The 21300-nt window shown below is 43.1% G+C and overlaps 1 protein-coding gene across 1 annotated transcript in view; it reads left to right on the forward strand.

Moving 5' to 3' along the window:
- The first annotated feature begins 7609 nt into the window (after nt 1-7609).
- The window catches only part of nsdhl (NAD(P) dependent 3-beta-hydroxysteroid dehydrogenase NSDHL), a 63498-nt gene continuing 49807 nt past the window's right edge, over nt 7610-21300 (forward strand). Inside the window, exon 1 of the mRNA XM_078547119.1 lies at nt 7610-7686. Coding sequence (XP_078403245.1) covers nt 7669-7686 — 18 coding nt within the window. The 5' untranslated portion in view covers nt 7610-7668. The remainder of the gene's footprint in view (nt 7687-21300) is intronic.

A 21300-nucleotide genomic window follows, 5' to 3' on the forward strand; every position in this document is an offset into this window, starting at 1 on the left:
TGAGTGTCTCCTGCACAGGTGGGGGGTGTGTGTAAGCACTGTGTTATGATCCCAGCTGATGTTACTACTGGACAAGCCAGATCTCAGGTGGAACCCAGCTTGATAGGTAACTTTTATTTGTTTAGATACGTGGAGAGTGGCTACTGAACAGAGTCATAGGAATCAGCAGATGAACTTTTAACAAAAGAATAAAACATTACAAAAGAAAAGATGAACTATATTACAATACTCCTTCACCCACAACTATACCTTCACATACATACAGATTTGTAAGGATAACACAAATTACAAAAGCTATCTTATACTCTCATGTTCACAGTAAGTACACAGTCCATGTAAACCAATAGGCAACCAGTGGTCAGGCACACCACATTCAAACCAAGTGACAGATGCCATCTCTCCTCAACTCCCCACAGATGCTTGTTACAACGTGAGCCAACTGGTCTCACTGAACTCCGTCTTTCACATGAGGGTTTCCAATCTTCACTCTTGAAGAACTCGTTTTCGAATATCCTCCCAAACAACGCTTTCTCTCAGACGCCTTCCAGAAGGATCCACCTCCAGGGTTTCGAACTCTCCTTCCGATATTCCTCTCCCCTGGATCACCATGCGCATTCAAGCTTTCTTCCACGCACACTCTCTCTCTGACTCAGCCAATGCCATCAGTACACACTGCTTCACATGCCCATAGTAAAGAGTTACATACCTTCAACTGTCTCCTTGGACTTTCTAGCTTGTCGCACGCCTTATATCAGTTTAAATCTCTGTCCTGCAGCTTACTTCTTTTTAAGCTTGAAGCTTGAACCCTTCCTCTCTGCTCCTTACTTTCAGTTCCTCAGAACAGGATCTTTTCAAGACTCCTGTTGTTCCTTTGGCTAGAAGGTCTTCTTGGGACCCTTCCTTTCTGTCTCACTCCTTGACTTTGGGATCTTTTGGTTCTTTTGGGAAATCTGCTCCCTCTCCCAGTAGACTGCTGACAACTTGGTATCTCCCTTGAGATCCAGAACTCACTTGACATTCAATGTTACTTCAACTTTAGAGCAACTCATCTAAGATTCTTAGACTTATTTCCCTCAGGAGTCTGCTAGTATGTTAGCTAAAGAGAGACTTAAACTGCTCCCTTCAACTTAGTGTAATGATCAACTGAACTCAAACTGCTTTCAGTTTCTCTGTCTTTGTGTGTGTGTGGGTGAGGCCTCCCTCCCTGGACCCCTGTTGCTAGGCAACAGCACAGTTCTTTTCTACTCTTTGCTTTAACTCTCCAAGAATTGTAAAAATCTCATTAGGAATGCAGGCATCTTTTAAAGTGAAACTAAAACTCAACTTCTCCTTTTCTTAACACACAAAAACAGAAATACAAATCAAACTTAAACATTAAAGCTAAAACTCAAACTCAAAGATATATCTTATTCCTAACACACACACACATACAAATATAGCTCGCTGAGAATATCTCTTATTTCCTAACAGCTGTGACAGGTCTTCCAGGCTGCTTTTTTCAGCTCTTCAATGGAGGAGGAGTCCTCTCGGATGGAGCTGAGGGACTGGATGACTGAGGGTGTCGGTTGTTTGGCAGAGCTCACTGTGAACTAAAGTAGCAATAATTAGTGCATGGCAGCAGAGTCAAAAGCAGGAGAGAAGGCACTCGGAGTTGTGTTGAGAGATGGATGATGTGATGCAGGATCTTCATGTGGATGTTCGCTGCCGACCTCACCGTCGGCGCAGGCACAGTTCACGTCCTTATCAGTCAGCGCGATGGCACGCTCCTCAAAGTGAGTGAGGGGCTTAATGTGGGCCACGCCATCCCCGGTCTGGGACCTAACTCTGCTGTTGTGAGCAGGCTTCTCCTGCATGAAAACAGATGGAGAGAGAGTGAGCAGGATGCATGGCACTGCATGGAATGTTTGTGTGGTGAGTCGAGCCATGGACAGGATGAGGATGTGAGCTCCAGTGGAATATAAGCCTGATGGAGATCTGATGGTTAGTGTTGTTAGAGTTGTCCCTTGAGGTGTGAGATTCCTGTGAATGTGTGATGGGTTTGTGAGTGTGTGAGTTGAGAGTGATGAGAAGAGTGATCTACTCTGGTAGAATTGATGAGACCATTCATCCTCTTCCTGCACTGGATGGCTGGCCTTATTTGCAGGGCATTGGTGCTGAGCACTGCTGCTACCGCCTCCCATGCTGGATTGGTGACCTTGCTGGTCTTCGCCCAGAGTGGGGCTAGAGGACTTTGCAGCGGGTCTCCACTGCATCCAATAGGCTTTCAAGGAAGGCATTGCTAAATTTGGGGGCAGTATGTTTCCTTCCTATGGCAGCTATCAGATCCCCGCAGCTTCCTATCTCTTGAAGAGCGCTAGCTCTGTGCAGGGGTGCCCTTTAAATATGGCATCCGGTTTACTGAAGACCTGAGGTGACAGTGGGGCAGGTGAATCAGAGGCCTCCCGCCAGTGACCTAGTGTGTTTCCCAGGAATGCATTATTAATGAGGCAGGACAAGCCAGGAAGGGACAGGAGGGCACGAATAGCTGCCATTGCAACCAGCAGGTAAAACGTCCTTTTCCCACCCACTACCGCACTTAATGCAAATCTGGGACAGCTCCGCCCAATGTTCAATTTGACTTCTCCGCAAATTGATGTTCGCATGGCAGTCTGACATAAGAACATAAGAAAATAGAAGCAGGAGTAGACCATTCAGCCCCTTGGGCCTGCTCCACCAATCCATAAGATCGTGGCTGATCTGATTGTGACCTTAACTCCACTTTCCTGCCTGTCCCCATAACCCTTGACTCCCTTGTCAATCAAAAATCTTATTCTTGTAAACTCCAGTGAGTATATAGGCTCAACCTTTCCTCATAAGGCAAACCCCTCACCCCAGGTATCAGCCTTGTGAACCTCCTCTGATCTGCTTCCAGTGCAAGTATGTGCCTCCTTATGTAAGGTGACCAAAACTGTACACAATAGGTGTGGTCTCACCAATGCCCTGTATAGTTGTAGCAAGATTTCCCTGCTTTTATATTTCGTTCCCCTTGTAATAAATGCCAACATTCAGTTTGCCTTCCTATTTACTTGCTGTACCTGCAAGCTGACTTTTTATGATCATGTACCAGGACACCCAGATCCCTCTATACCCCAGAGTTCATATTCTGCCTTTCAATTCTGCCAAAATGGTTAACGTCACATTTTCCTACATTATACTCCACCTGCCAAATTTTGCTCACTCACTTAACCTATCTATATCCCTCTGTGTCCTCCTTACAACTTGTTTTTCTACCTATTTTTGTACCATCATCAAATTGTACAGTGCAGTTGGTCCTTCAGCCAAGTCATTAATGTAGACTGTAAATAGTTGAGGCCCCAGCACTGATCCCTGTGGCACTCCACTAGTTACAGTTTTCCATCCTGAAAATGACCCATTTATCCCAACACTCTTTCTTGTTTGCTAGACAGTTCTCTAACCATGCTAATATATTACCCTGAACACCTGTTATGTGGCACCTTATTAAACGCCCTTTGGAAATCCAAATACACTACATCTACTCGTTCCCCTTTATCCTGCTTGTTACATCCTCAAAGAACTCTAATACATTTGCCAAACACGATTTCCTTTCACAGAAGCATGTGAAGTCTGCCTGATTGGCGGGTGAGGATTGACACGGGGAATTTTGATATAGCAGCCATCACTGAGACGTGGTTGAGGGAGGAGCAGGATTGGCAGCTCAACATTCCGGGATATAGAATCTTCAGGCGGGGCATCGAATGAAGCATTGACTCCAGGATGGTATGTTGCCTCCCTGGTGCCAGGGTCCGTTATGTCACTGAACGGCTGCAGGGCATCCTGAAGGGGGAGGGTGATAAGGCAGAGGTCATGGTACATGTTGGTACCAATGACATAGGTAGAAAGAGGGATGAGGTCTTGCATCAAGAATTCGGGGAGTAAGGCAGTAGACTAAAAAGCAAGACCTCTCGGGTTGTATTCTCTGGATTACTCCCAGTGCCACGTGCTAGCGAGCTCAGGAATAGGAGAATAGCACAGATGAATACGTAGCTTAAGAGTTGGTGCAGGAGGGAGGGTTTTAGATTCCTGGATCACTGGGACCATTTCTGGGGAAGGTGGGACCTGTACAAATGGGACGGTCTACATCTGAACCAGAGCGGGACTAACATCCTTGCGGGCGGGTTTGCTAGTGCTGTTGGGAGGAGTTTAAACTAATTCGGCTGGGGGAGGGGACACAGAATGTTAGCAGAATAGGGACTCATCATAATACAGTAAAACAATCAAGTCAGAGGGGGTACAACTGCATTAAGTTTCAAGGGAGTAAGGCAAGGCTGGATGGCCTCTACTTTAATGCCAGGAGTATTACAGGGAAAACGGATAAGTTAAGGGTGAGGATTGACACGGGGAATTGTGATATAGTAGCCATCACTGAGACATGGTTGAGGGAGGGGCAGGATTGGCAGCTCATTCCAGGATATAGAATCTTCAAGCAAGACAGGGGAGGCGGTAAAAGAGGAGGAAGCATTGCATTATTAGTTAAGGAGTCAGTAACTGCAGTAAGGAGAGATGATATCTTGGAGGGGGCATCAAATAAAGCTTTGTGGGTAGAGTTTAGAAATAAAAAAGGGGCAGCCACATTGTTAGGTGTTTATTATAGACCCCCAGATAGTCAGCGGGAAATTGAGAAGCAAATATGTGCACAATTTGCGGACGTGTGTAAAAACAATAATAGGGTGATTTCAACTTTCCCAACATTAATTGGGATAGGCATAGTGTTAAGGACTTGGATGGAGCGGATTTCTTGAAATGTGTACAGGAGAACTTTTTAGGTCAATATGTAGAGGGTCCAACAAGGGATGGTGCAGTGCTGGACCTAATTCTGGGGAATGAAGCTGGACAGGTGGCTGAGGTGATGGTGGGGGAGCATTTTAGTGATAGTGACCACATGGTGCAGTTTAAGTTTGTTATGGACAAAGAAATAGACAAGTTACAAAAAAATGTTTTGGATTGGGGAGAGTGGATTTTAGTAAAATAAGGCAGGATCTGGCCAAGGTAGGCTGGGAACAGCTACTTGTGGGGAAATCTACAGAGGAGCAGTGGGGGGTGTTCAAAAAGGAAATGGGGACGGCACAGGCTCAACATGTTCCCTCTAGGGTGATAAGAAGGAGTAACAAGCCCAGAGAACCATGGATGACCAGAGATATTCAGGTTACGATGAGAAGGAAAAGAGAGGCTTTTAGCAGATACAAGGAAAGCAAATCAGCAGAGGCATTAGTGGAGTACAGAAAGTGCAAGGTGGAGCTTAAGAAAGCAAATAGGAGAGCAAAGAGGGGATATGAGAAAGCTCTGGTTGGTAAAAGTAGGGAAAATCCCAACATATTCTATAAGTATATCAATGGGAAGAGGATAACCAGGGAAAGAGTAGGGCTCATAAGGGACCAAGATGGCAATCTATGGGTGAAGCCAGATGACATTGTTAGAGTGTCGAATGAATATTTCACATCTGTCTTCACCCAAGAGAATGAGGATGAAGGTATCGAACTCTGGGAGAGAGACTGCGAGGTTCTTAAGCAACTTGATATAGGGAATGACAAGGTGTTGGCAGGCTTAAAAGTGGACAAATCTCCAGGTTCGGATGATTGACCCAGACTGCTGAGGGAGGCAAGGGAGGAGATCGCAGGGTCTCTGACCCAAATTTTTAATTCCTCTATGGCCACGGGGAGGTGCTAGAGGACCGGAGAACAACTAATGTGGTTCCGCTATTTAGGAAGGGTTGTAGAGAAAAGCCAGGGAACTACAGGCCAGTGAGTCTCATGTCAGTGGTAGGGAAGCTATTGGAGAAAATTCTGAAGGAGAGAATCTATCTCCACTTGGAGAGGCAAGATTTGATCAGGGATAGTCAGCATGGCTTTGTCAGAGGGAGGTCATGCCTAACAAATTTGATTGAATTTTTTGAGGAGGTGACCAGGTGTGTAGTGAGGGTAGTGCAGTTGATGTAGTTTATATGGATTTCAGCAAAGCCTTTGACAAGGTCCCATATGGGAGACTTATAAAGAAGGCAAATGCACATGGGATACAGGGTAATTTGATAAGGTGGATTCAAAATTGGCTTAGTTGTAGGAGACAGAGGGTGATGACAGAAGGATACTTTCGTGACTGGAAGCCAGTGTCCAGTGGTGTACCACAGGGATCTGTGCTGGGTCCCCTATTATTTGTCATTTATATAAATGACATAGATGATTATGTGGGAGGTAGGATTAGTAAGTTTGCGGATGACACAAAGATTGGCCGGGTGATTAACAGTGTGGTTGAGTGTCTTGGGCTACAGGAAGATATAGACAGGATGGTCAAATGGGCAGATAAGTGGCAGATGGAATTAAACCCTGAAAAGTGTGAGGTGATACACTTTGGAAGGAGTAATTTGACAAGGAAGTATTCAATGAATGGCATGACACTAGGAAGTTCTGAGGAACAAAGGGACCTTGGCGTGTGTGTCCATAGATCTCTGAAGGCGGAGGGGCATGTTAGTGGGGTGGTGAAAAAGGCATACGGGACACTTGCCTTTATCAATCGAGGCATAGATTACAAAAGTAGGGAGGTCATGTTGGAGTTGTATAGAACATTGGTGGGGCCACAGCTGGAGTACTCTGTGCAGTTCTGGTCTCCACATTATAGGAAGGATGTGATTGTACTGGAGGGGATGCTGAGGAGATTCACCAGGATGTTGCCTGGGATGAAACATTTAAGTTATGAAGAGAGGTTGGATAGACTTGGGTTGTTTTAATTGGAGCAGAACTGAGGGGCGTCCTGATTATGTGATTATGAGGGGGCATGGACAGGGGTGGATAGGGAGCAGCTGTTCCCCTTAGTTGAAGGGTCAGTCACAAGGGGGCATAAGTTCAAGATGAGGGGCAGGAGGTTTAGGGGGGATGTGAGGAAAAACATTTTTATCCAGAGGGTGGTGATGGTCTGGAATGCACTGCCTGGGAGGATGGTGGAGGCGGGTTGCCTCACATCCTTTAAAAGCACTTGGATGAGCACTTGGCATGTCATAACATTCAAAGCTATGGGCCAAGTGCTGGTAAATGGGATTAGGTAGGTAGGTCAGGTGTTTTTCACGTGTCGGTGCAGACTCGATGGGCCGAAGGGCCTCTTCTGCACTGTGTGATCCTGTGATTCTGTGATTGTATTGTAATTGTCTAAATGCTCTGCTACAACCACTTTAATAATGGAGCATTTTCCCAATGACAGACATTAGGCTAACTGGCCCACAGTTTCCTGCTTTCTGTTTCCCTCCTTTCTTGAACTGCGTGTTATGTTTGTGGTTTCCAACCCACTGGAACCTTTCCAGAATCTAGGGAATTTTGGAAGATTACAACCAATGCATCCACTATCTCAGCAGCCACTCCATTTAAGGCCCTAGGATGCAGGCTATTGGGTCCAGCGAACTTGTGCCCCTTAAGTACCATTAGTATTCCCATTATTTTTTCTCCAGTGACAGTGATACAACATAAACATATTTGCAGAGTGAGGGAAGTAGCATAGAGTCTCCATATAAATGTAGAATCTGACCCCATGCCAATGGACCATGGACAAATATGGAAAAAGGGAATGCAGTGGAGGGAACCAGAGGTTGCCTTGCAGAGTAAGAGAGAAACTATTGCTGGAGGCAAAATGGCTACATTGGGACAGGTAGGAATGTAATCATGCAAAAGCAGATCCATGTGAATGGACAATGGACATAAGGCTTGTTCACCTATGGTAAACACTGCAGCAGAATTCAGAAAATATATTGTACCAGGATGTCACTCAGGAAGTTGGCCTGGGCGGTCTCTGCTGTGAGCAGAGAAGAAACCAGATAGAGAGATTAAAAGGGGAACTGTGCAAGAAGTAAATGCAAAGTTTGGGAGGGTAGGGGTGGTGTGCAGCAATATGTCAGCAGCTACTTAAAGGGCCAGGCATCCTCAGAATCATCTTCCTGCAGTCAGTGTTGACCGTTATTCAAATATTGTAGAGGCCTATTGCAGGTCCAAGAGCTTCCAGTTTTATGGGATCTTATGATGAAATGCTGTTTTAGAAGCTAAATCTAGGAAGGAAACCCGACAAAAGGAGAATAGCAGTTGGTCAGTGTCTAACCACTTTGTCAAAGAAAGTTGAATGGTTTTGCCAAGTCCAGAAAGATGAGAGAAATGAGCCAAGATTTCCAAGAATGTACAAAACATGCCTCCCTCTTAGTTATCTTCCCTCACCCTATGCAAAAGTGCTTGAATTGCTTACTATCACTGCCTGTGATTTAGCATAGTGCCCTTTACGAGATTGAACATTCACCTAGAAAGTTTTAATTCACTGTAACCCTTGTAGGTATTCATTCTGCAAAAAACTCCAATGAACTGTGATTGCTTGTTGAATTCACGTTCATTACGGGTTGCAGGTTGACATCTTAGCCTGGCCACATTTCATTGGGTCAAAAGTTATTTCTCCCTTTTTGTGTTATTTTCCCAGGAGAAGGTGGTGTTCAACAACTCTTTGTCCTTTTGTCTATGGCATCTTTTGGCTATCTCCACCTATCACTGGCCCTCTATCCAGCTCTACATGTCCCCCCACCCCCCCCCCCGCCCCACCCCCCACCCCCGCCCTTGAACCAGCTTATATTTCACCTCTTTTCTATTTTTCCTTAGTTCTGTTGAAGAGTCATACGGACTCGAAACGTTAACTGTGCTCCTCTCCGCAGATGCTGTCAGACCTGCTGAGTTTTTCCAGGTATTTTTATTATTGTTTTGGATTTCCAACATCTGCAGTTTTTTGCTTTTAGCCTATAGAGAGTGTCAGATGAGAGAGGTAGAAGACCATGTATCAATTTAGGGTTTAAAATAGCATTCTGCTTTTTCTACTGTACTATACATTAACTGTCATTATCATGAAACCCACATGCCAATCCTTATGGATGCCATTCCTCAGGAAACCTTTCTAGCTATTTTCTCTTTTCTTCCTTTTAAGTTTACCAAGCTAAGAGCGAAAAGCACCTCAGCACCTGGAAATGCCAGTGAGCAACAGCACTTACTCTATTTCTCCCTAGCATCAAGTCAGGAACATCCATTCTGAGGTAAATAAAAGTGCACAGGGTCATATGTAGCATGAGTGAGAAAGAACAGCTTGTGGTTGTTCATCATGGGGTACATGTTGCTGGGCAGGGAGTAAGAGGCTACCTCTTGGCTAAAGAGCCTGGGTATCTGCAGATCACTGATTCTGTGTTTAAGAAAAATGCAAACAATCAAGCATTTGTGCAAAAACTGGTGAACATAAAAGTGTATTGCAAATCTCAGCTCAGGTGAAGGCAGAGGTCAGCTAGTTGCGTGCACAGTACGATAGAGGATCATTTTAACAGCACATATGGCAACACCACAGTGTAAGGTTTACCCTTATTGTGCAATTGAATTGAATGACTTGGCTTGGCCCCTTGTTCAAGTAAACTGCTAGTAACCTACTAACTGATCCCAACAATGTATCATGTTAAGGTTTCATGAATACTTTAAATGAAAGTGATTTTTAAACTCTTTACTACCTTTTCTAAATTATAAAGCACAATGCCAAGTGAAATCTTGCAAAAAAGAAATGCTTCAACTCTGTGATTACATATCAATCAGAAGTTGTCTCCTGTGTCAGTGATGTATTTTAAATTGTTCGAGAATTTCTCAGTGAATTCAAATGGTTGTCACAGAAATCTCCCCATGTGTGATATTGTAACACTTGAAGTGTGATGGAGACAGGCAAGCATGTACTTTTATTCTATTATAAAAGCTTACTGATTTTGAGTATATACTACTTTACAATAATGGGGGTATGTAGTGCATAATTTTTATCATTGGTGGCTAAATAAGTCAAATTCCATTTTAAACGCAAAATGGTAGAAATACTCAGCAGGTCTGGCAGCATGGTTAACTCTGTCTCTCTCCATGGATGCTGCCAGACTTGCTGAGTGTTTCAGCATTTTCTATTTTTCTTTCAGATTTCCAGCATCCACGGTATTTTGCTTTTGTTTTATCCATTTGAAACAAATTGCATTCTGTGATGTTTACATTCGGAAGAGGTTCTGGTTTTAACATCATTTTTGTGGAGGTTATAGGATTTAACAGCACCAGGAAGGGGTAATTATAGGATCATAGAATAGTTACAGCACAGATGGAGGTCATTTGGCCCATTTATCCCACTCTGTCAACTTTACCAGAGTCCTGCAATTTTTTTTCTGGGTAGATTTTCCTCACTATAGCTGAGAGTTCTGATGTGATAGTGTTTTGCATTTTGGGTGAGTCATGAGAGCACGGTGCCAAACTTGTGATGGGTATTAATAATAATTCAGCAACATAATTTGAACTCTTAAACCAAGTAGTGCTGCAATAAATGAGTGTTGTAATTTAATTTTTGCTGCTAAATTTGAAGTTTTACTTATTGTTGCACTTGCAAATCCTCACCTACTTGTTCCGTATTTCTGTACTTCTCTGTTTGAGATTACCAGCATTTAATTTTCTTCCATCCAATTTAAGTTTACGTGTGCATATACCCTGTAGTTTTGCTTCAATTTATTTTCAGCCTAGAATGAGTGTATATATTATGCTGTGGGTTGCTTATTGCTGGCCAACAGCACCCTCCGTTAATTAGGAAAACAGTGCCGCCGTGATCAGTTGTTTTCTCCAGAAAATGGGTCTTTATTCAGAATTCATTTCATAAATGATACAAGTTGCTTCCTGCTGATCGATATTTCATGAACTGTTTTGCAACAGTCACGTTTTTTGGATTGGTCTGAGAAATTCCACCATTGATTCCTCAGTGATGGTTTAAAGGTTTTTAAATCTAACGAACTATTAAGCAGAAAAATAACATGTGTAACCTTGGACGTACTTGACAGATGGTCATCGCCTCCAGTTCTAACACAATACATATTTGCCATGAACTAACCAATAATAGTAGAGAACTATAACACTAAAATAAAGTACTGAAAACTTAATCAGAACTAAGTGCATCACAATCATTAATTAATCATGCATCGATAATATGAAAAACATCCACAACTCTTGGCCAAGTGAGAATGGACCCGAACAAAATAAAACATTTGGAATTTTCTCAATATTTATCTTAGAAAACAAATGTTCTGCTGTGTGGCATTATCTTGCTCAATTTTTAATGCCATAAGATGGCATATGATGATAAAGATGTTATAGCAGGGCATTTAGAAAAAAATCAAGGCAATCGGGCAGAGTCAACATGGTTTTGTAAAAGGAAATCATGTTTAACCAATTTATTGGAGTTCTTTGAAGGAGTCACATGTGCTGTGGATAAGGGGGAACCGGTGGATATGCTGTACTTAGATTTCAAGAAGGCATTTGATAAAGTGCTACATCAAAGGTTATTACAGAAAATCAAAGCTCATGGTGTAGAGGGTAACATATTGGTATTGATAGATGATTGGCTAGCTAACAGGAAGCAGAGAGTTACCATAAATTGGTCTTTTTCTGGTTGGCAGGATGTGACGAATGGTGTGCCGCAGGGGTTCTAGGGCCTCAACCTTTTACAATTTATACGAATGACTTGGATGAAGGCACCGAAGGAATGGTTGCTAAATTTGCTGACGACACAAAGATAGGTAGGAAAGTAAATTGTGAAGAGGACATAAGGAGGCTACAAAGTGACATAGATGGGTTAAGCAAGTGGGCAAAGATCTGGCTAATGGAGTAGAATGTGGGCAAATGTGAAATTGTACATTTTGGCAGGAAGAATAAAAAGCTTATCTAAATGGTGATAGATCGCAGAGCTCTAAGATTCAGAGGGTTCTGGGTGTCCTAGTGCATGAATCACAAAATGTTAGTATGCAGGTACAGCAAATAATTAGGAAAGCTAATGGAATGTTATCATTTATTGTGAGGGGAATTGATTACAAAAGTAGGGAGATTATGCTTCAGTTGTACCGGGCATTGGTGAGACCACATCTGGAGTGTTGTGCACAGTACTGGCCTCCTTATTTAAAGAAAGATGTAAATGCATTAGAAGCGGTTCAGAGAAGATTTACTAGACTAATACCAGGAATGGGCAGGCTGTCTTATGAGGAAAGGCTGGACAGATTGGGCTTGTATCGACTGGAATTTAGAAGAGTAAGAGGATATTTAATTGAAACCTTTAAGATCCTGAGGGGTCTTGACAGGGTGGATGGGGAGAGGATGTTTCTTCTTGTGGGAGAATCTAGAACTAGGGGTCATGGTTTAAAAATAAGGGGTCGCTCATTTAAGACAGAGTTGAGGAGAATGTTTTTCTTTCAGAGGGTAGTGAGTTTTTGGAATTCTCTTTCTCAAAAGGTGGTGGAAGCAGAGTCCTTGAATATTTTTAAGGCAGAGCTAGACAGATTCTTGATTAACAAGGGGGTGAAAGGTTATTGGGGGTAGGCAGGAATATGGGGTTGAGGTTTCATTCAGATCAGCCATGATCTTATTGAATGGCAGAACAGGCTCAAGGGGCCGAGTGGCCTCCTCCTGCACCTAATTTGTATGTTTGTATGAGTTTCTGTACATAACTATGTCACATTCTTGGCCTTCAAGTTGCCCACTGTATCTTTATGAACTCTCAGGCATCTGTTGGATTATTGCTATCTGTGTAAAGTGAAGAGTGCTTAACTTGAAAACCCACTTAATTTTCTCTGATTTTTTTCCATTTCTAAAGTTGATGCATGGATTTCTTGCAAGACAAACTTGAAATGAATAACCTTTAATGTGTTTATTTTACAAGCTAATTTATGAGCTTTACTTCAACCATAAGTTTGTAGCAAGGAATTCCATATTACAATCACCTTCTGTGGACATTTGTTTTCTAACTCAGCCCACTAACTTTTTTAATTACCCTACATCTTTTCTATCTCATGAAATGTAATTCTATGATTCCCACTCTTCTTTCCAATATGCTGATTGATTTAGTTATCTAATGAAGGGTAAATTGTCTGCACAGGAGTTCACCTGCGTAGGATCTTGTTTGCAGCATAGCTGACAACCAGGTGTGACAGCTGCCTGCTGTTCTCCATCACATCACATCACTGAATGTTTTCCTGTCATGCTTATTCTCATTGCTCAACCTTTCTCTCTCTGTGAAGCCCTCAGCTGTGCCCTTGATAACCTACAGTATGACAAGATTGTGATTTTTGCATTAAAACACATCTGACGGGAGAGGTAATGTAACAGTAATCAAATTTAAAATTTATCATAGTAAGTGAATAGTTCACTATGTTCTTTGGTCACAAGTTCTTCAATAAATTATATTTAGGAGGTGAGGATTTAAGTTTTAATCTGACTTGACTCATGGTTATCTCCTTCGCCTCAATAAAAAAATTTCTTCCCTAAACCAATAAGAAGTCACCAATGTCAATTGTTTAAATGGACCAACCGTAACAACTACAAATTGTATTACGAGAGACTCTATTGTGCAAGCCACACATCATTAATACAGGGAACTGAAATAATACTATTAAACAGTGAGGCAAAACAGTACCTGGTTGAAATTTTCTCTGGAATTACTTTGCCCTATTTTCTATGCTGTCACCTGGAACACCAGAATGGGGGCGGTGGGGGGCTCCTTCTGGCTCGTTGCACAGCCAGTGCTGTATACTGCAATTTATTGTATGGCTACTTTTCTTTATCGTCATCCGAGTTGCCAGCTTTCACAACTGCAAAAAGATAGAGAAAGGGTTGGGTGTGGGATCTGGGCTTTAATTTTGAGATTTGCTTTACTGTGACAAACATTAATTGAAAAATTTTGATTCTTTGATATTTTGCGAGATATAAAGGTGAATGGATAAAAATTACTTCATTTTTAAAAAGAGACTTTCAATTCTTGTTTAACATTTTTGAAGTTTCTAATAATACTGCTCAGAAACTGGACTACACAGAAGGTAACCACAAGGCTCCACACTCACCTAAACTTCACTGTCCCCAAGTTGCCATTTCCAAAGTTCCTACTGGCTACTTCTTTTGATAACTACACTAATTTTAAGAACAAAATTCCTTTTAACGTAAATGCAACTTATCATGTTTACACAGCAAGTAAGTGTAAATATATAAGACTACACCTTAACCCCAGCAAAATAAATAAGATTAGCCATGTAATACAATACTATATACATACAGCATGAAGAGTACATCGCAATAGCAAGAGTGCCCTCTTGTGTTCTACATGACGGTCGACTGATTTTCAGTCACATTAGACAGCCTGCTGATTACAGTATGTCATTTAGGTTTTAATTGAATCATCATCTGGGTGCCTGTGGTGCAGAAATATGATCTACCACCATTTCCTACTTATTTAATTACTTGGAATGAATTGCAAGCTCCGGCTGCTTGCAATTTCATCAAAGACAAGGTGTCCGGTGCTGCCCCTCCCCCTAGCAGAAAATGTGGCAAATACATACCAATCTGCAATAAATTAGAATTTCCAGCCGTTCTTCATTTGTTCTCCCTCCATACATGAATAGAACTAGACAACATCTTGTATGGGAAGACTACTTAAGACATCATTGTTGGAACGGGGTAAAAGAAGCAAAGCACCCAGGAAGTAAAAAAAAAAGTTAGCTTGACAGAGAGGTAGCTGGGAAGTTTTAAAACTAGCTTAGCACGTAGAATGGAATGCTTACTGCGAAATGAGCAGTTTGTTTAATTGAACTGTAATGTAGTGAATAAGACACCTTAAAGTCGACCAGAAGACAACCTTTGGCTGCAAAGGTTTTAAAAACAAAAGAGTTATTAAAGATGCAGCTGCTCCTTTGCAATTTTCACATGAAAACCAGACAGATAGTGGGGAGAACAGATGTACAACTATGTGCAGAATAACTTAGGTTTGGGTCAGGCTGGGAGCAATGGAAAATCACTGAAGGGGAAAGTGCCATGTGAGGTCAGGTGGCAGAAAGAAGTCAAACAAGGGAAAGGATGAAAATTCAGGTTTGCTAAATGTAGAAGAATATAAAAGGACACCTTTTGTGCTTTGAGAATCAGTACAATATTAGAATGCACGCTTAATTATTGTAATGTGTTAAACCTGCTTTACTTGTAAATTGAATTTTTTGCTGAATAAATAAAGGTATTGGGCCTCTCAGCTTGACTATTTGGCATTACTCAGGTCAAAAGAAAACATCTATCTTTTTACTGACATCTACCTACCTGAAGTTGCACTTTTTTGTTTTGAAGTGGAGTTGTTGGCACTGGACTGGATTGAACCCTTATCCATTGAGAACTTGATTACAAGACAGCTCTGGGACTGGAGGGTAGACTACCTCCATCATCAGCAACTCTCAGTGACAATTATGTTGCAGGGCACAGGTCTAATGGTCTTATATGAGTGGTGCCTAATTTATTATAGGAATAGAATAAATACAAGATTATAATCTGTTTTAACATGACAGTGAAGAGCCATTGTAGAATCCTGGCAGTTTTCCCTGAGATGATGGTTTGCATGTGGTGCTCAACTCCTGTGTTGAGTGCAGCCTGGTGTGGCTCATGAGCACCAAAGGCAGTTTCTGCTACATTTGCTGCAGATGAAGACAGTGGGATAAAAGGGTGTACTATTTGCTGGCCTCTGTTTTCTATGGACCCTCTTGGCCAGCTGAGCTTTTTGTTTCCACTTCCCTCTTCCAATGGCCTTACAAAAAGTCAGCTCCGGCGATCATGACCGTCAGTGTCAATGTACGCCATCTTCCGACCTCGCTTGCAGGTCTCCTTGTAGCAGAGCTAGAGACACCCATGAGGTCATAACTCAGTGACCAGTTCACTGTACAGAAGGTCTTTGGGTATATAGCTGTCATCCATCTGATGTACATGGCTGAGTGTGGAGACCCATTGTACAATCCATATAAACCTCAACCTGTACAGGCATCACAGGAAATTTTGCAGGGTAGTGGGGGGGGGGGGGGGGCATGTTTTATGAAAAAATATAGGAGAGACTGACCACTTACAAAAAAAGAGCTGAATTCAAGATAAGAGTTCTTATGGGACTGACCAAAACTTGGAGGTAGCAACTGAAAAAATTTCAGATGGATACGATCTCCATTGGCTGCCTTCCCTTTCTTCATTGCAACTGAGCCATCCTTTGCTTCATCTATGCTGGCAGCAGTGGAGTCTTGTGAAGAGTTTGAGGTTGTCTGATGTAGTTCATGACGAATCTCTTATGTGGTGCTTTTGTCAAGCAGTCCTTTTGTGCTGTCCACCATTCGGAGGCTATCGAGTTGGGCTAAATTTTTGAAGTCTGATAATCTGTTGAATTTGCGTCTCCAGGATATCTTGCACCAGGCATGGCGACTAGTGTGTAGAATCCAGAACTTCAATACACGCAGTCCACCACTGGCACCTGGCTGAGTCTTGAGACTCTGGCAGGGCATTCACAATCTGTGGGCTGCCTAACTGCTGGAGCAGTTCCTGGGGTTTGTGTTGTCCAGGAGATGGCGTGAATTCTGCTTAGAAATCCTGAGGGTTGGTGATCTATGCAGCAGCAAAGGTAAAGAGTCCATTGGAACAATATTTATATTCTGGTGCCACAAGGATTCAGATCACAACCTTTTTGATGTTCCAAGCAGTTTTGATTCAGTCTCGCCATGGAATTCATAATGACAGCATCACAGGGATTTCAATGCCAACATTGATGATGAGTCTATGTTATTTGTTAGGGAAGTCGCAAATTATTTTGCAGGATGTGCGAAATGTGTTCCCACTTATGTCTTTGGAAACAATGGTGAGATCAGATTATAAGAAATAGGAGCAGGAGTAAGCTATTTGGCCCATCAAGCCTGCTCCATCATTCAATAAGATCATGGCTGATCTGACTGTGGCCTTTAACTGTACTTTCCTACCTGTCCCCCATAACCCATGACTCCCTTGTCAATGAAACATCTGTCTAACTCAGCCTTTAATATATTAAATGACCTAACCTTACTGCTCTCTATGGAAGAAAATTCCAAAGGTTAACGACCCCTTGAAAAAAGAAATTCCTCTTCATCTCTATCTTAAAGAGGTGACCCCTTATGCTTAAACCATGTTCCCTCATTCTGGATTCCCCTTGAGAGGAAAATCCACTGTCATCTATCCTCAACCCTGTCAAGCCCCCTCAAAATCTTGTGTTTCAATTAGATCACCTCTCATTTTTCTAAACTTCAGTGAATAGAGGCCCAACCTGCTCAACCTTTCCAGTGAGTTGTTTAATTGTCCACCACCATTCATGACGGGATGTGGCACAACTGCAGAGCTTAGATCTGATCCGTTGGTTGGAATGACTTAGCTCTGTCTATCGCTTGCTGCTTACACTGTTCGGCACGCAAGTAGTCCTGTGTTGTAGTTTCACCAAGTTGACACCTCATTTTTGGGTATGCCTGGTGCTATTCCTGACATGCCATCTTGCACTCTTCAGTTGATCCCCTGGTTTGCTGGTAATGCTCTGGAACTGGTGTCACATGTAGGTCACACCAGGTAAGGACAACAGATTTCCTTTCCTAAATGACATTAGTGAACCAGATTTTTTTTTTACAACAATTAACAATGGTTTCATTAAGGAAAGACAGCATGGATTCATTAAGGGAAAGTCATATTTAACTAACTTGCTGGAGTTTTCTGATGAGGTAACATAGAAGGTTGATAAGGACAATGTTGTTGATACAAACTTGGGTTCCCAGAACATTACATCAGGTCTCTGGATTACTAGTCCAGTGACAATACCACCACACCACCACCTCCCCGATTGTATACAGTACTCCAGGTGCAAGTTCACCACTGCCTCGTTTAACATTCATCATATCCTCCTACCACAGTTACCCTCAGTTTGCACCCCAGGAGTCCACCATTGACTCCTCCAACCCCTCCCTGTGAACCTCTTCACACCTTAACATCCCCCCATGCCCCTTCAGAACTCTACACCCACCCCCGTGCCCCTTCAGACCTGCACAAGCCACTCTCCCCATCTCTTCCTTTCCCACCCTCCCACTCCATTCCATCTGTCACCTTGAACGACCCCCTCTGACACCGTCTTTCCCCAGCAGCCCCAACCTCCCCCCCTCAAACCTTTTCATTCCTCTCCTTACAGAATCTTTACAGTGCAGAAGGATGCCGTTCAGCCCATCGAGTCTGCACTGGCTCTCTGAAAGAGCATTCTCCCTAGCCCCACTCTCCTGCCTTATCCCCATAACCTTGCACATTCATTCTTTTTAGATAGCAATCTAATTCCCCTTTGAAAACCTCGATTGAACTTGCCTCTACCACCCTCTCAGGAAGTTTGTTCCAGACTCCAACCACACTCTGGGTGAAAAAATTTTTCCTCACATCACTTTTACTCCTTTTGCCAATTATTTTGAATCTCTAGTTCTTGATGCTTTCTTTGGTGGGAAGTTTCTCACTATTTACCCTGTCCATACTCCTCAGGATCTTGAATACCTCAATCAAGTCTGCTCTCAGTCTTTTTTTCTCCAAGGAAAACAGTCCCAACCTCTCCAATCTATCCTCACAGCGACAGTTCTTTATCCCTGGAATTATTCTTGTGAATCTCCTCTGCAGTCTCTCCAATGCCTTCACATCCTTCCTCAAGTACAGCGCCCAGAACTGGATGCAGTATTCCAGAAGAGGCATAACTAGTGTCTTATACAAGTTCAGCATGACCTCCTTACTCTTATACTCAATGCCCCTATTAATAAAGCTTAAGATAATATAAGCTTTATTAGCTGCTCTCTCAACATGCCCTACCATCTTCAATGACTTGTGTATATATATATATACGCCAAGGTGTGCCCCTGTTCCTGCGCCTCCTTTAGAGTTTCTCCCTTTATTTTATACCGTGCCTCCATATTCTTCCTGTCAAAATGAATCACTTCACACTTCTCTGCATTGAACTTCATCTGCCACTTGCCTGCCCATTCCACCATGTCTATGTCCTTTTGAAGTTCAAGACTATCCTCATCACAGTTGACAACATTTCCAATCTTTGTATCATCTGCAAATTTTGAAATCGTGCCCTGAACACTACAATCTAGGTCATTAATTTATATCAGGAAGAGCAAGGGTCCCAACACTGACCCCTGGGGAACTCCACTACAAACCTTCCTCCAATCTGAAAAACAACCATTTATCACTCCTCTCTGTTTCTTGACACTCAGCCAATTTCTTATCCAAGTGCCTACTTTCCCTTTTATTGAATGAGCTAGAATTTTGCTCACAAGTCTGTTGTGTGGCACTGTATCAAGTGCCTTTTGAAAATCCATATACATCACATCAACAGTGTTGTCCTTATCAACCTTCTCTGTTACCTCCTCAGAAAACTCCAGCAGGTTAGTTAAACATGATTTTCCCTTGATGAATCCATGCTAGCTTTTCTTAATTATCCTGCACTTGTCTAAGTGACTATTGATTTTTGTCCTGAACTATAGCTTCCAGAAATTTTCCTACTGCTGAAGTCAGACTGACTGGTCTGTAGTTGCCAGCTTTGTCCTTCACCCATTTTTGAACAAGGGTGTAACATTCGCAATTCTCTGGTCCTCTAGCACCAGCCCTGCATCTATGGAAGATTATTACCAGTGCCTCTGAAATTTCCACTCTCACTTCCCTCAGTATCCTTGGATGCATCTCATCCAGTCCTGGTACCTTAAGTAAAGATAGCCTTTCTAAAACCACCTCCTTGTCAATTGTAAATTCTGCTAGTGTACCAGTTACCACCTCTCTCACCTCGGCCTTGGTAGCATCTTCTACCTTTGTAAAGACAGATGCAAAGTACTTGTTTAATACCTCCGCTATTTCTCCTGCCTCCACCTGCAAGTCCCCTTTTTGTATCCCTAATCAGCCATACCCTTACTTTTACTACCCTTTTAGTATCTACATGCTTTAGAAGACCTTGGGATTCCCGCCCCGCGAGGACATTAGTCCCAGTTCTGTTGAAGTATAACCCATCCTTCTTGTACAGGCCCAACCTGCCCTAGAACTGGCCCCAGTGCCTCAGAAATCTAAAATTGTCCCTCCTACTCCATTTCTCCAGCCACGTGTTGAATTGCTCAATCTTCCTATTCTTATGCTCACTAGCACATGGCACTGGGAGTAATCCTGAGATTACTGCTCTTCAGGTCCATCAATCCATCCATTTTCACACCACTTCTCCTGGTCAGGTTTGGGATGGCAGTAAGCTGAGCAGGGCTGACAAAACTTCCCTTTCCTCAGCCACAGATTCCCGCTCCTCCTGGGAAATTCCCAGGCATTCCCAGGCCAGTCAAGAGATGTAATCCCTCCAGCTTGTCCTGGGTCGGCCTCAAGGTCTCCGGCCAGTTGGCCCTGCCTGGTACAGTTCCAGTGGGAGACCACCAGGGAGCATCCTTATCAGATGCCTGAACTACCTCAACTGGCCCCCCTCGATCCGGAGGAGCAGCGATTCTACTCCGAGGCTCTCCCAGATTGCTGAACTCCTCACCCTGTCCCGGAGAGTATGCCCAGCAACCCTGCGGAGAAACCTCATTTCTGCTGCTTGTACCCGAAATCTTATTCTTTCGCTCATTACCCACAGTGCTTGACCATAGGTGAGGAAGAGGATGTAGATCGACCAATAAACCGAGAGCTTGGTCCTAAAACTCAACTCCCACTTCACCACCACAGACGGGTAGAGTGCCCGCAGAACTGTATCCGCCATACCAATCCTTTGGTCAATCTCACGCTCCCCCTGCCATCACTCACGAACAAAATCCCAAGATACTTGAACTACTCCACTAAGGGAGGCTGTTTCCCCCTCACCTGGAGAGAGCAACCTGCTCTTTTCCGGGAGAGAACAATGACCTCAGATTTGGAGGTGCTAATCCTCATCCCAGCCACGTCACACTCAACAGCGAAACATTCGACTGTGCGCTGGAGATCACAGTCGGATGAGGCAAGAAGCACAACATCATCTGCAAACAGTAGAGATGCCACCCTCAAGCCCCCAAACTGGATACTCTCCATACCTCCGCTGCGCCTTGATATCCTGTCCATGAAAATCACAAACGAGTGGGGACAAGACGCACGGAGTCCAACACCCACCTTGAATGAATTCAACTTAATGTCGAGAATGTGGACACAATTCTCGCTCCGCAAATAGAGGGACCTGATAGCACACAGAAGTGGCACCAGCACCTCATATTCCTGCAGCACCTCCCATAAAATATCCTGAAGGTGGTCGTATAACCTCTACAAAATAGAGGTAGACTAAATTAGCAAACTCCCATGATCTGTCAAATATCTGTGAGAGGGCAAAGAGCTGTTCTACGAACTGTTCTACGGCTAGGGTGGAAATCTG

This window comes from Cetorhinus maximus, chromosome 8 (genome assembly GCF_964194155.1).
Source record: "Cetorhinus maximus chromosome 8, sCetMax3.hap1.1, whole genome shotgun sequence".
NCBI lineage: Eukaryota > Metazoa > Chordata > Chondrichthyes > Lamniformes > Cetorhinidae > Cetorhinus > Cetorhinus maximus.